The sequence below is a fragment of the Trachypithecus francoisi genome, unplaced genomic scaffold (genome assembly GCF_009764315.1).
Source record: "Trachypithecus francoisi isolate TF-2019V2 unplaced genomic scaffold, Tfra_2.0 Lachesis_group14, whole genome shotgun sequence".
NCBI lineage: Eukaryota > Metazoa > Chordata > Mammalia > Primates > Cercopithecidae > Trachypithecus > Trachypithecus francoisi.
This window is the reverse complement of record NW_022681459.1, coordinates 51850296-51864159: the sequence shown is the minus strand read 5'-3', so window position 1 is coordinate 51864159 and position 13864 is coordinate 51850296. Positions and strand designations below refer to the sequence as shown.

General features: G+C 63.8%; 1 protein-coding gene across 2 annotated transcripts; it reads left to right on the top strand.

Annotated features, from left to right (window-relative positions):
* Positions 1 to 3149: 3149 nt before the first annotated feature.
* Positions 3150 to 12437, top strand: PANX2 (pannexin 2). 2 transcript variants are annotated; one of them, XM_033233512.1, is made up of 4 exons: positions 3246 to 3471; positions 7563 to 7613; positions 9116 to 10579; positions 11108 to 12437. In XM_033233512.1, the coding sequence occupies exons 3-4, from the start codon at positions 9292 to 9294 to the stop codon at positions 11449 to 11451; spliced, it is 1632 nt and encodes a 543-aa protein (XP_033089403.1). In that variant the 5' UTR covers positions 3246 to 3471; positions 7563 to 7613; positions 9116 to 9291; the 3' UTR covers positions 11452 to 12437. The 2 variants fall into 2 exon arrangements, with proteins under 2 accessions (XP_033089402.1, XP_033089403.1); XM_033233511.1 differs by lacking the exon at positions 7563 to 7613 and having other exon boundaries at positions 3150 to 3471.
* Positions 12438 to 13864: the final 1427 nt, after the last annotated feature.

Below are 13864 nucleotides of genomic sequence, written 5' to 3'. Positions count from 1 at the left end.
ACTCACCTGGAATGAGGATGGCAGCCAGGTGCTGAGTTTGAATCCAGGTCCCGGCTCTGCTACAGGCGTTCCTCTTGTCAATCTCCCACCACTTCCTGTGCGAGACAGTGACTGGCCAGTGGGGCTCAGTGGCGCTCAACAGGCATGCAAGATCACATCCACTCAACCATCCTTGTTCACTGAAAAGCTGCTGTGGCCCAGATGCTGCCCCAGGCAGGGGGGCAACATGCCAAACAAATGCAGCAGGTGCAGTGGCTCATGCCTGCGATCCCAGCATGGCTCACGCCTGAAATCCCAGTACTGTGGGAGGCCAAGGCAGGGGGTGGGGGGACTGGGGGGATCAGGAGTTTGAGGCCATCCTGAGCAATATAGTGAGACCCTGTTTCTACAGATAAAAAAATTTTAAGGCCAGGTGCAGTGGCTTATGCCTATAATCCCAACACTGGGAGGCTGAGGCAGGAGGATCACTTGAGCCCAGGAATTCGAGACCAACCTAGGCAACGTGGCGAAACCCCATCTCTATCAAAGCAATTAGCCAGGTATGATGGTGCACGCCTGCAGTCCCAGCTACTCAGGAGGATGGGGTGGGAGGATCCCTTGAGCCCAGGAGACGGACGTTACAGTGAGCCAAGATCACACCGCTGCACTCCAGCTTGGGCAACAGAGAGACCTTGTCTCAAAAAATAAGGGTAACAGTGTAAAAAAGCCAGGTGTGGTGGCATGCATCTATAATGCCAGCTACTTGGAGGATCAAGGTGGGGGAATTGCTTGAGCCCAGGAGTTCAGGGTTGCAGTGAGCTCTGACCAGTGATGCTCAGGGTTTGAACAGACCGTGAACACAAACCGCTAGGAATAAAGAAACTCAGAGCACCTCGAAGCTACACTCCCCGCCTCAGAATGGTAGATACTAGAAGGTGGATAGGTCTGAGAGCTGGAAGGAAGACAGGGACAGGAAGCTTTTTCACTGATGGTGTGAGTGTGGACTGGCCCAGCACTTCTGGAAAGCATGGAGAGGCACCTGTGCAAAAGCAGAGAGTGCATCTGAAAAACAAAGGCACCCACCCAGCAGCCACACCCAGAGGGGCTGGAACTCACTGCTCTGGGTTATCTGGGAGTGACTGAGTTGCCTGGGGGGTGACTTGGTTCTGTGAGGGGTGGCTGGGTTCTCTGGGGTGACGGTTATCTGGGGGTGACTGGGTTATATGGGATGAGTTATCTGAGGGGTGCCTGGGTTATCCAGGAGATGACTGGTTTATCTGGTTTCCTGAAGGGGACTTGGTTATTGGGGGATGATTATTTTATCTGGGAAGACTGGGTTATCTGGAGGTGACCGAGTTATCGGGTGAATAGGTTGTGTGAGAGGTGCCTGGGGTGATTGGTTTATCTGGTAGTGACTGGATTATCTGGTAGGGGTGACTGTTATCTGGGGGTGAGTTGGTTTATCTGGGGTGCCTGGGTTGTCAGGGGTGACTGTGTTATCGGGGGTGACTGGGTTATCTGCTAGGGGTGATTTATCTGGAGGTGCCTGGGTTATCTGGGGTGACTGGGTTTATCTGGGGTGACTGGGTGGTTGGGTGCTGGGATTGGATGTAGCTGAACTGTCTGCCTTAGGATGAAGTTTGCTGGAAGCCATGGGCGGGCATCCCTCAGGAACATGCAAGAATCTTTAAAAGCACAGACAGCGTGAAAGCTCAGACACGTCCCCTCTGCAGCCGAGGGAGGCAGGGGGACCTCCTGGTTTGCTCACGTCCCCTCTGCAGCCGAGGGAGGCAGGGGGACCTCCTGGTTTGCTCACAGCAGCGGCCGGCCTGCGAACACTGGGGCTCAAAATCCATTTTTGGAATGAATTATTGAATGAACTTAAAACTCCAATCACGCTAAATCTTTCATATGAAAGATTGTGCACGTACGTCCTGGTATAGTGGGAAGGGGACCTGCACAAGGGAAAACCGCTGCCCCAAAGAGGACCCGGTGGGCGGGAACCACGCGGGATGCGCCCGCGCCTGAAGCCAGACCCACGGCTCCCCAAGGGAGACCAGAACGGAGGGCGGGGCTGTGGGGAGCGGAGGGGATGAAGGTCAGGGAGGCGGCGGGGACCCCCTGAGCTGGCACAGGCCCTGGGAGCGCCTGTGGAACAGGGGACGGGATGGGGCGTGTCGGGGGGAGGTGCGGGCTGCAGAAGGGGGGCCCCCGCGGCGGTGACGGGGTCACTCACGGCGGCGGGACTGGGGGGACTGGGGGGGTCAGGGGGGGCCGGGGCTGCATTGGAGGGTGTGGGCGGGGAGATGCCCTCCTTGTCGGCGCACGGGCGCCCGAGCCCGGGGAAGACGGCGCCGGCCTCCCCACCCGTGGCCGCAGCACCCTAGGAGCGCGGGAGCTTCCGGGCCCACAGCGGGGCGCGGCCGGGGCAGGTGGGGGGCCCGGGCGAGGAAGCCCCTTCTGCGCCCTGGGCTGGGCGAAGAGCCCCGCGGTGCGGCGGGGGCAGCCCCAGCGCGCGCCCGGTCCTCAAGTCGCCACCGAGCGGCGCCCCCGCCACGGCCCGGAGCCCGGCAGGGCCGCCACCACCCCTGCCCACCTCCCGCGGGCCGGGGCAGCCCCCACCCAGCCGCCCCGCGTTCCCAGGAGGACGGACCGGTCATTACTCATTCATTTCATTTCATTTAAATATTTTCTGCAAAGTCATCGCCCGCGCCGCATCTGCGTGGCGGGGGGCGGGGTGGGGGCGGAGCCACGCCGCGGAGTCGCCGCAGGTGAACAGCCCCCTCCCCGCGGCGGGAGCGGGGCCGCCGGCCCCAGACAGGGACAGCAGCCGCCGCCCGCGCTCCGGGCCGGGATCCCGCCGCCGCCCCCGCCGGAGGCACGCGCCAGGGCGGGGGCCGGGCTGCGGCGGAGGCGGGCGGCTCCTGTGCCCCCCACCCCCGCGCCGGCCCGGGCCGCCCGACCCCTGCCCCCGGGGCGGCGGCGGAGCGCCCCCCAAACCCCGCCGCGGGCTCCGCGCCGGCCAGCCCCGCTCCCGCCCCGCGCCTCCAGCTACTCCCATCCCCCGGAGCACCCCGCTCGGTCCGGGCGTCCCCTGCCACCCTCTCCCGCGGCCCCCGTCCCCATCCCGGTCCCGCGCCCTCACGCTCCCCGATCCCCGCCCCCGCGCTGCGCGTCCCCTCCCGCCCGCGCCCCCTCGCCGGGCCCCGCCCCGCGTCCCCCGCCCCGCCCGCGCCCCCCTGCCGGGCCGCGCCCCCCCGCCCCCCATGCACCACCTCCTGGAGCAGTCGGCGGACATGGCGACCGCGCTGCTGGCGGGAGAGAAGCTGCGGGAGCTGATCCTGCCGGGCGCGCAGGACGACAAGGCGGGCGCGCTGGCCGCGCTGCTTCTGCAGCTGAAGCTGGAACTGCCGTTCGACCGCGTGGTCACCATCGGCACCGTGCTGGTGCCCATCCTGCTGGTCACCCTGGTCTTCACCAAGAACTTCGCAGGTGAGGCCGGCGGCCGGGGCGCGGGGCGCGGGCAGGGGGCCGTCCGCAGGTGTCCGGGCGCTGGCGCTTCCCGCGTCCCGGCGGCTCCGTCCAGCCGCGCCCACCGTGACCTGGCTGCGTCCGCGGTGTCCCAGGCACCTTCCACAGCCGCCACCATCCTCGCAGGTGTGGCTGGTCGCCGGTCGCTCAGACCCCTCGTCTCTATTTTATTGTGGTTCTTCCTTCCATTCGTCCGCCCATGAGCTGCGGGTGGGACTAGGCCTCTCTGGACCCAGGGGTCCCAAATGTCATGAGACATGGGGTCTGGTTTGGAGAATGTCACAAGCAGCATCTGAGGGGGTGCGGGGTGGCCAGGTGGAGACCAGGAAAGGCCGGGACCGGTGTTGAGAGCAGAGAGCTGATTACAGGGGCTGGAGGAGCTGCCGGGCAGGGTCCCCAGGCTGGACTTGGGGGGAAGGAGGGCAGAGAGAGTCTCTGAGAGGCCCAGGCCTTCCATTCCTCCAGCGGCCCGAGGCCTATGCTGGAGCACTGGTGGCCTCTGAAGGTCTGAAGCAGGGAAGCTAGCACAGGGCAGGGCCACGTGTCAGAGCAGGGAGCCTGGAGCTCCTGCAGGGAGATGGGAGCTGGACCAGGGCAGGGACCCGGGCTGGCTAGATCAGGACCAGTGAGGGCACCTGAAGCCACCCAGGCGAGGCAGGAAGATGGACAGAGCAGCCAGTCTGCCTGTGAGCCTCTGCGGGGTGGGGTTCTGGTGCCTCTGCCCTCCCCAAGGAGTGGGGCGAGACAGGTGGAGCTGAGAACTTCCTCCCCTGGGGTCTGGGCCAAAGCAAGGGGGATCAGGGTCTCCTGGCCTGTGTGGCCCAGAGGGGCCGGTCTGCAGCAGGGAGGGGTGCTGGGGCCCTGGGGCCCTCTCTTCTGCAGCCTCCAAACCTGGGCGGGCGAACCCTGCCTTAGCACTGCTGCTTCCGGAATCTCCCAGGTGACTCCTTAAGGAGTCACCAGGCCTGAGGGTGGACATTGGCCAGGCTGTCTGATCCCACCCAGGGGCGGAGGAGGGCTCTGCTGGTCTCCTCTTGGACACTGGAGCCCAGACACCAGGGATTAGAGGACCCCTGGGGGGGCGCACAAGCACACTGGCTGAGGAGCCCAGGTGTGCGGTGGGGCCTTGGGGCAGGCCCAGCATGTCCAGGCACCATGTGTGTTCTCTGTGTTTGTGGCAATAAAGTACCACAAACTAGGCAGTTTCAAATACAGACATTTATCTCTCATGGTTCCGGAGGCCAAAAGTCCAAACTCAAGGTGTTGGCAGAGCCCTGCTCCCTCCAAAGCTCTAGGGAAGGGACCTTCCAGCCTCGTGCTGACCTGCGCACCTTGGCTCGTGGCCACCTCACCCAGTCTCTGCCTCTGTCTCTCCCCTCCCGGTCTGTGTCCAAATTTCCTTTTTCTCTTTTTTTTTTTTTTTTTTTTTGAGACAGCATCTTGGTATGTCGCCCAGGCTGGAGTGCTGTGGTTCCATCTGCAACCTCCACCTCTCGGGCTCAGGTGATCCTCCTGCCTCAGCCCCCAGCCTGGGACCACAGGCATTCAACACCACACCCAGCTAATTTTTGTGCCATGTTCCCCAGACTGGTCTCGAACTCCTGGGCTCAAGTGATCCTCCCACCTCAGCTTCCCAAAGTGCTGGGACTACAGGCATGAGCCACTGTGCCCTTTTTTTGAGACAAAGTCTTGCTCTATCACCCAGGCTGGAGTGCAATGGTGCGATGTCGGCTCACTGCAAGCTTCGCCTCCCGGGTTCAAGCGATTCTCCTGCCTCAGCTTCCCAAGTAGCTAGGACTGCAGGCACCCACCACCACACCCGCCTCATTTTTGTATTTTTAGTAGAGACAGGGTTTTGCCATGTTGGCCAGGCTGGTCTCGAACTCCTGACCTCAGGTGATCGGCCCACCTCGGCCTCCCAAAGTGCTGTCATTACAGGCGTGAACTACTACACCCAGCCCAACTTTCTTCTTTAAAACAGAAAGGAAGCGAGTGCTCTGCCCCCGAGCACCCTCCCAGGAGCCTATGGGCTGGTTCCTCTTTTTGGCCTCAGCATCCTTGGTGGGCTGAGCACAGCCCCGCAGCCCTTGATGCCGCAGGGCAGGGTTGGGCCTGAGGGCCCGTGTGGCCAGCTGCTGTCTCGGGATGCGGTACCCTCGAAAGTTGAGGGCCAAGTCCCAGGGTCTCCAGGGTGGGCCACGGAAGGCTATTGGTCCCCCTCAGCCTGCAGAGACTGGAAAATGTAGCAGGTGCGCAGCCACCGCCAGGATTAGCTTCCTATGGCTGCTAGAACGAACCTACAGGTCAGAAACCAGATGCGAGTCTCATGGGGCTAAAACGACCGTGTCAGCAGGGCTGGCTCCAGGGGGAATCCACTTTCCACCTTCTCCGGCCTCCAGAGGCTTCCACATTCCTGGCCTTGCAGCCCTTCCTGCGTCCTGAGAGCCGGCCGCGTGGCGTCCTCTCTCCCAACCCCGCTTCTGTCCTCACATCTCCTCCCTGACTCTGACCCTCTTAGAGGAAACCTGCAGTTGCTGCCCACCAAGACCCCCAACCTAGGCATGTCTGCAAAGTCCTCGTGAACTGGGAAACGTGGCACCGCCACAGACTCCAGGGTTGGGATGTGACGTCTGTGGGGGCCGTGAATCTGCTCACTGCAGACCCTGTGTGGAGGTCTGTAAGGCCAGGGGAATCGGGGAAGGGCCACGGCCTGGCCTGGGCCGAGGGCTTTGAGGATGAGGCAGTGGTCTGGGATGACTGGACCGGGTTTGGCCAGCAGGCAGGAGGAGCCTGTGCAGAGCCAGGGGGTCCTGGAGAGGTGTCCCCACTCCCCAGGTGGGAGGGGCTGTCGGGAGGGACCCAGCTTCACCCTTGGGGGTCACCTTGGGGCCATGTGCAGCCCAGACCGCAGGGGTGGGCTGGAGACAAGCTTGGGGATGGCAGAACCGAGGAAGGGCACAACTGGGGGAGGGCCGGGGGGCTGGGCTTTGGCCTGGGGCCCTGTGGACAGCATTCCAAATATGGGAATATGGGCCGTGTTGGGGTGCGTTCAGACACCCATTCAGAGATGCTCCAGGCAGCACCAGGCCCCTGGCTGCCAACTCTGACATTGTCGCGGGGGCTCTGAGGACTTGGTGTGGACAGGCTTCTTGGCTGGGAAGCCAGTGTTCTCTCTTGGGGCATAGCTGGCATGACCGGGGTCCACACAGCAGTGTCTCCTGATAAAGGGGCCCCTGGTGGCGGCTCTGTCTGCCCTGTTGGATAGGCCAGGCCTTCCTGCCTCTCATTTGGACACCTGCATTGGCCAAGGAAGGGTCCCACTGTCCCTGGGAAGTCCCAGAGCAGGGCCTCAGGCAAAGGACCCGTGGCAGTTGCTGTGTGTGGGATGGGCCCATGAATTTGGGCTCAGTAGCCCCTCTCTGCTGCTCCACTTCCAGTCGGGCCAGCACCCCCAACCCTGGCAGCCCCTGCTGGAAGCTGCAGCAGCATCCACCGGGAGAGGCCGAGCTGCCGGCACAGCTTTGAGTCCATCAGGACCTGCTAAGGCTGCCAGGAGCACCCTGCACCCTGCAGGTGCGGCAGGTCCAGGGAGGAGGGAGGCCTTGCTGGACATGCCTTGGGGCCCCCAAAGGGCTGGGCCGCTCACCTGCAGTGAGTCAGGGCAGTATCCTTGGTTGAGCAGATGAGGAAACTCAGGTCAGAGTGGCAAGCAGGACTTGTCTTCCTCTTGCTGCCGCCATCCGGCAGGGAGACAGTAACAGGAGTGAGGAGTTCGGGTCCAAGTGAGGCTCCACACAGTGGGGGCAGCTCGCCAGACATGTGGCACAGTGTGGAGCCCCTGCTTTCATTCACCCTGGAGGAGGCCAGGCCGTCCCCTGCCTCAGAGACAAGGAGCCCTCCTTCCAGTCTCCCTGCGGCCCCACTGGAGTCTGGGCCAGGGGTTCTGGGGCCTCTCCCCACCCATGTTGGCCACACATGCCCAGCAAGGGTGGCTGCCAGGGATGGGCCCAGCTCAGGACGGGACACAAACCTGTCCCTGTTCTCTTCCCCAGGGTGGACGCTCTTCTCTGGCTCCTGGGATTGGCTGTGAGAACAAAACATAAGTAAATAAAATGTGCCATTTTCTCAACCAAGAGAGTGGATTCCTTTGCCTTGTCCGGCTTGCTCTTCTCTGAGCCCAGCTCATCTCCAGCTCAATGTCCCCACCGAGGACTCGGGCCGCAGGTCCCAGCTTTCCCTGCCTCTTCCCAGGTTCCCTCCCAAACCCTCCGGAGTCCCCAGGACCCTCAGGGGGATCTGATGACTCGTGGGAGCCCTGCCTTAGGGGTTGTCCTCGATCCCTCCCTGAGCAGACTGTCCAGACTGGTGGATGTGCCTCGGTGGTGATACAATGGCAGCCAGGAGCTCCATGTGGGGTCCGAGGGGCTCGTTGCTGAGCCGGGTTCAGGGCTGGAGGTGCCCAGCTGTGTAACCAGCCGTCGTGCCCAGCCCCCGGGCCCCTGTGGGGTGTCAGCAGTGAATGCGGCTCTTCTCAGAGTGGGCGGAGTCTCTAATCTGCCTCGCTTTCCGACCCTCATTCAGGCCTCGGCACAGACGGACAGGCCTGTCCCTGTTGCTTCTGGTCTGTGGGGAGGGAATTGTGCTGATGTGGGTCCTGCCCTGGGGCTGCTCTTTGGGGCTGGGAGACAAGGCCAAGACTGGCGTGGGCCCTGGCGCATGTGCTGTGTGAAGGGCTCAGCCTGGACAGACGGCACAGTGGCTGGAGGCCCCCAGGCTTTGAGCCTTCCTGGGAAACATTAGCAAGATCCCAGGCGCTCAGACCCCACACTGAGCCAAGGCGCGAGTGTCCTGAATGCTTTTACTGCCGTTTGTGCCATTGTCACCTGCAGGCAGAGACACGCTCTTGAGGGAAAACACAGAGTTCAGTAATGACCATTTGCCTGCAGTTCGAGGGACTCCCTCTTCAATTTTAGCAGGAGATACCGCAGTCCAGCAGGTGACATCCCCAACCAGCCCCACCTGGTGTCCGGGGTCCCCAGGCTGGCCAGTCCCCAGAACAGTGGGTCTTAGGGAGGCGCCCCTCACCCACAAGAGTGGGCAGAGCCCATACTGGTTTCCCAGTGCTGTAGAAACCACTCTGCCAGCTAGCAGCACCTGAGCCATCCGCCTTCCTCCCAGGGTAGCACCGGGCTGTACATGGCCCATGGCTGGGACCTGGTTTGGGTCCGGCTGTGTGGACAGAAGGGGGACCCTGGCTGGGAGTCCCCACCTGCCTTGGTCCTCTCTGGGATTTGGTTTCGCCTTGTGCACAGTCTTTGTGACATTTGGAGAGGTGCGTGGCTCAGGTGGTTTCACAGGCGGTCATGGCTGCAACCTGCAGGTGCCTCCCAGCTGACCTCGTGGGGGTATTTAGGGCGAGACCCCCACACCACCGTGATGGGGGAGGGCGGTGGGGTTCATTTGGGAACCACAGGCGCTGTGTGGGAGGAGGCTGGAGAGGCTCATCGGAGGGATTTGGCAGGGACGTGGTCAGGTCCAGCCCAGTTTCTTCAGCCCAGCCCGAGCCGCTTCCCCGCCCCAGCCCGTGTCTCCTCTTTGCCCCCAGAGGAACCCATTTACTGTTACACCCCGCACAACTTCACGCGCGACCAGGCGCTGTACGCCCGCGGCTACTGCTGGACGGAGCTGCGGGACGCGCTGCCCGGCGTGGACGCCAGCCTGTGGCCGTCGCTGTTTGAGCACAAGTTCCTGCCCTACGCGCTGCTGGCCTTCGCCGCCATCATGTATGTGCCCGCGCTGGGCTGGGAGTTCCTGGCCTCCACGCGCCTCACCTCCGAGCTCAACTTCCTGCTGCAGGAGATCGACAACTGCTACCATCGGGCGGCCGAGGGCCGCGCGCCCAAGATCGAGAAGCAGATCCAGTCCAAGGGCCCGGGCATCACGGAGCGCGAAAAGCGCGAGATCATCGAGAACGCGGAGAAGGAGAAGAGCCCGGAGCAGAACCTGTTCGAGAAGTACCTGGAGCGCCGCGGCCGCAGCAACTTCCTGGCCAAGCTGTACCTGGCGCGGCACGTACTGATCCTGCTGCTGAGCGCCGTGCCCATCTCCTACCTGTGCACCTACTACGCCACGCAGAAGCAGAACGAGTTCACCTGCGCGCTGGGCGCGTCCCCGGACGGGGCGGCAGGTGCGGGGCCCGCGGTGCGCGTGAGCTGCAAGCTCCCGTCCGTGCAGCTGCAGCGCATCATCGCGGGCGTGGACATCGTGCTGCTGTGCGTCATGAACCTCATCATCCTCGTCAACCTCATCCACCTCTTCATCTTCCGCAAGAGCAACTTCATCTTCGACAAGCTGCACAAAGTGGGCATCAAGACGCGCCGGCAGTGGCGCCGCTCGCAGTTCTGCGACATCAACATCCTGGCCATGTTCTGCAACGAGAACCGCGACCACATCAAGTCGCTCAACCGGCTGGACTTCATCACCAACGAGAGTGACCTCATGTACGACAACGTGGTCCGGCAGCTGCTGGCGGCGCTGGCGCAGTCCAACCACGACGCCACCCCCACGGTGCGCGACTCCGGGGTGCAGACTGTGGACCCCAGCGCCAACCCCGCCGAGCCCGACGGCGCCGCCGAGCCGCCCGTGGTCAAGCGGCCGCGCAAGAAGATGAAGTGGATCCCCACCAGCAACCCGCTGCCGCAGCCCTTCAAGGAGCCGCTGGCCATCATGCGCGTGGAGAACAGCAAGGCGGAGAAACCGAAGCCCGCGCGCAGGAAGACGGCCACGGACACGCTGATAGCGCCGCTGCTCGACCGCTCCGCCCACCACTACAAGGGCGGAGGCGGCGACCCAGGCCCAGGCGCTGCCCCCACGCCCGCCCCGCCGCCCGCCCCCGACAAGAAGCACGCGCGCCACTTCTCCCTGGACGTGCACCCCTACATCCTCGGCACCAAGAAGGCCAAGCCCGAGGCCGTGCCCGCCGCCCTGCCCGCCTCCCGGAGCCAGGAGGGGGGCTTCCTGTCCCAGGCGGAGGACTGTGGGCTGGGCCTGGCCCCGGCGCCCACCAAAGGTAGGGGCCGGGCCGGGGACTGGGGACGGAGGACTGGGGATGGGCGAGGCGCCCACAGCCACAGCGGCCCACGGGAGCCCGCCCAGGGCGCTAGGGAAGGGAGGGGGCCTGGTTTGAGGCCCCCTCAAAGGGGGAAGGGAGGAGGCCAAGGTTTGCACCGTCTGCATCAAACGGACTCTGTCAAGGTGAGCCTCAGGCCAGGCAGGGCCCTGGAGCCCCCCCGGGAGGCAGGTGGGGAGGAGGCAGGCTGGGACGGACGTGCTCCTGGTCAGCTTCCTGGAGCTCCGCGTGCGTGGTGGAGCCAAGTTCCTCGGGTGAGGAGATTCCACGGACGGCACTGCGGCTCCGGGACAGCGGGGCGGGGGGTGTGCCCAGGCCAGCTGCTGTGTGCAGGGGCGTCCAGGCCCAGCACCTCCAGGGCCCTTCAGAGCCGTGAGCCCTGCTGCCCCGCCGGCCTGCTCTGGGTGGGCGCTGAGAGGGGCGCAGTGGCGGCTGTTGTGAGATACCTGTGCTCTTGGCTGTTTGCAGATGCTCCGCTCCCCGAGAAGGAAATCCCGTACCCCGCAGAGCCAGCCCGGCCAGGGCTTCCCTCGGGGGGCCCGTTCCACGTCCGCTCACCTCCCGCCGCGCCTGCTGTGGCCCCTCTGACACCAGCCAGCCTGGGCAAGGCGGAGCCCCTCACCATCCTGAGCCGAAACGCCACGCACCCGCTGCTACACATCAACACGCTGTACGAGGCCCGGGAGGAGGAGGAAGGGGGCCCCCGCCTGCCGCAGGACGTGGGGGACCTCATCGCCATCCCTGCCCCGCAGCAGATCCTCATCGCCACCTTCGACGAGCCCAGAACGGTCGTGAGCACTGTGGAGTTTTGAGGGATGGCACCGCCCAGGCCATCAGAGCCCCTCCATGTCAGAGGCCTCCCGGCGGACGCCAGCCCTGCGTGGACGTGGCCTCTGCTTCGACCGCACTGCCCACATCCCCAACCTCCGTCCGCATGCCTGGGGCCCCCACCCCACCCGCTGGATAGGGGAACCCGCCCCCACGGCATCACCAGGCACTGGCTGGGGCGGGAAAAGGTGGCCCCGTGGAGCCAGTGGCCAGGAAGGCTGAGGCTGGCCTCCCATGATCCTGCATCAGGTGCCCAGCCGTGGGTAGGGACCTCGAGATGAAGAGTTTATTTTTGTAGTCCGTTTCGTCCTGGCCCCAGGCTGTGGCGGGACAGCCCAGCTCCCCCAGCCCAGAGCCAGGGAAGAGGAAGGTGGAGCCGGTCCCACCAGTGGGGTGGCCACGCCCATGGGGTCACTTGCTCAGGGGTCACCCCCCTGCAGGGACCTGATGCCCTCGGGTGGGAGGGACCGAGGTCCACCCTCGGGTCAAAGATCAACATGCACTTTCTCCTTGTCGCCTGACATACATTTTATTTTACTAAGACTGCTGTACCGAACAAGCATATTTATCATCAGGAGACTTAGGATGGGTTTAAAGCAGGATGGTGTGTGTGTGTGAACGGGCATGAGCAGAGGTGGGCGTGAGCAAGCGGGTGTGTATGTACTAGTGTGCACGTGTGTGCATGTGCACAGAGGGTGTGGTGCCAGCTTGGGTGGGATTGTGTGTGAGCAGGCGGGTGAGTGAGCGAGTGCACGCTGGCGCGCGGCCCATGTATGAGGAGGGAAGCAGCCCAACGCAATAACCACGTCCCCCAGCCGGGCCCCCTGCCGTGGCTGAGGCCACACAGCTTCCTGTGGGAGCCCCGGCTGGCACCCGGCTGGTCCCACCCCGAATACCTCAGCCGTGGAGGCCATGTGATGCAGAATTAACAAGGTAGCACCGAGCATATCAATAAATATTATTCTGATAACCGCCTGTGCTCGGCCGGGGACTTCGCCTCCCTCCACACCCGTCCCCTGACTCGGCGCCTCTCGTGGGGGTGCTGGGGGATGTGGGGCAGGGGTCGCCTTCAAATGCGTGATGAGGGGCCCCTCTGCACCCACAGCAGGTGTCACACTTGGAGCAGGACATGCCCTGGACTCAGGCTGTGGGCACGGAGGCGATTCAGCTGTGGCCTGAAGCCCTTGGGCACACAGGCTTGGGAGACTTGTGCACGACCCCCTTAGTCTTCCTGCTCCTGCAGGGGAGTGAGGAGGGGGAGTGTGAGGTACCCTCTAGGAGAACAGAGAACTGGCAGGATCCAGGAAGGCTTCCTCGAGGAGGTGCCCTCAGTGTGGTCTGGGATGCTCAAAACAACACGGAGGTCCTGTGTAGGCGCCTTTGCTGGGCCCAGGACTCCATGGAACAAGGCTGCTCCCGTGGGTGCACCATGGAGCCACGTGCCCTGTAGACCCCGGCAGGTGACCCTGAGAGTCTGAACAGAGGCTCCTTGAAGACAGGTGGCTGGGCAGCTAGGCCAGAACCCCATGGGGGCTGGAGTGGGGTTGGTGGTGTAGGCCACTAACTGCAAGGGTGGGCTCGGCTGAGATCAGAACAGTCTCGCCTCCTACCTGGCCTGGGTTTCCTGGAAGCCCTATCACCAGGCCCCTCCTGGAGCAGCCCTGAGTGGGCAGGGCAGGGCTCCCTGGGTTCCCAGGAGTCAGGAGGAAGGGGCTCTCCAGGGTGTGGCCCCCACAGCCAGGGCCTAGTGTGAGACACACGGGGACACAAGCTGGAGGGTGTATCGCGCCCTCCACATTAAAACGGAGGTTTTTATACTCTTCCGGGCTGGTGAGGCCTCTTGCCGTTAAAAGAGCTGGGCCAGGCGCCAGGGCATACGCCTGTCATGGGAGGCTGAGGTGGGAGGATCACTTGAGGACAGGATTTGAGGCTGCAGTGAGCCATGATTGCGCGATTGCACTCCAGCCTGGGTGACTCCACGAGACCCTGTCTCTAAAAAAAAATAAAAAATTTACTCAGATACCCCGTGCCACCCAGGGCCACGCAGGAGGGCACCGGATTGTCACAGACACAGGCAATGGGGGGAAGTGTGGGCAGGGCCTTCACCGTGACTCCACCAAAGGAACGAGTGGGGTGGGGCTGCAGGCTCGGGACTCCAGAGTGGACACCCTGGTGGGTGCTGGGCAGGGGCTGTCCCTGGCTGCCAGGTACGCAGCCCAGGGCGACAAGGGCAGGGGGATAGGGCCTAGTGTGTGAGAGCCACGGAGGAGGCCTGGAGGGGGTGTGGGCCCTGAACCCAGGAGCTTGCACAGGAAGTTGTTTGCTGACAAATCGGTGGGCCCTGGAGAGCCGGTCTCCCCAGGGCCAGCAAGGCCCCAGAGGTCGGTGGGCCCTGGA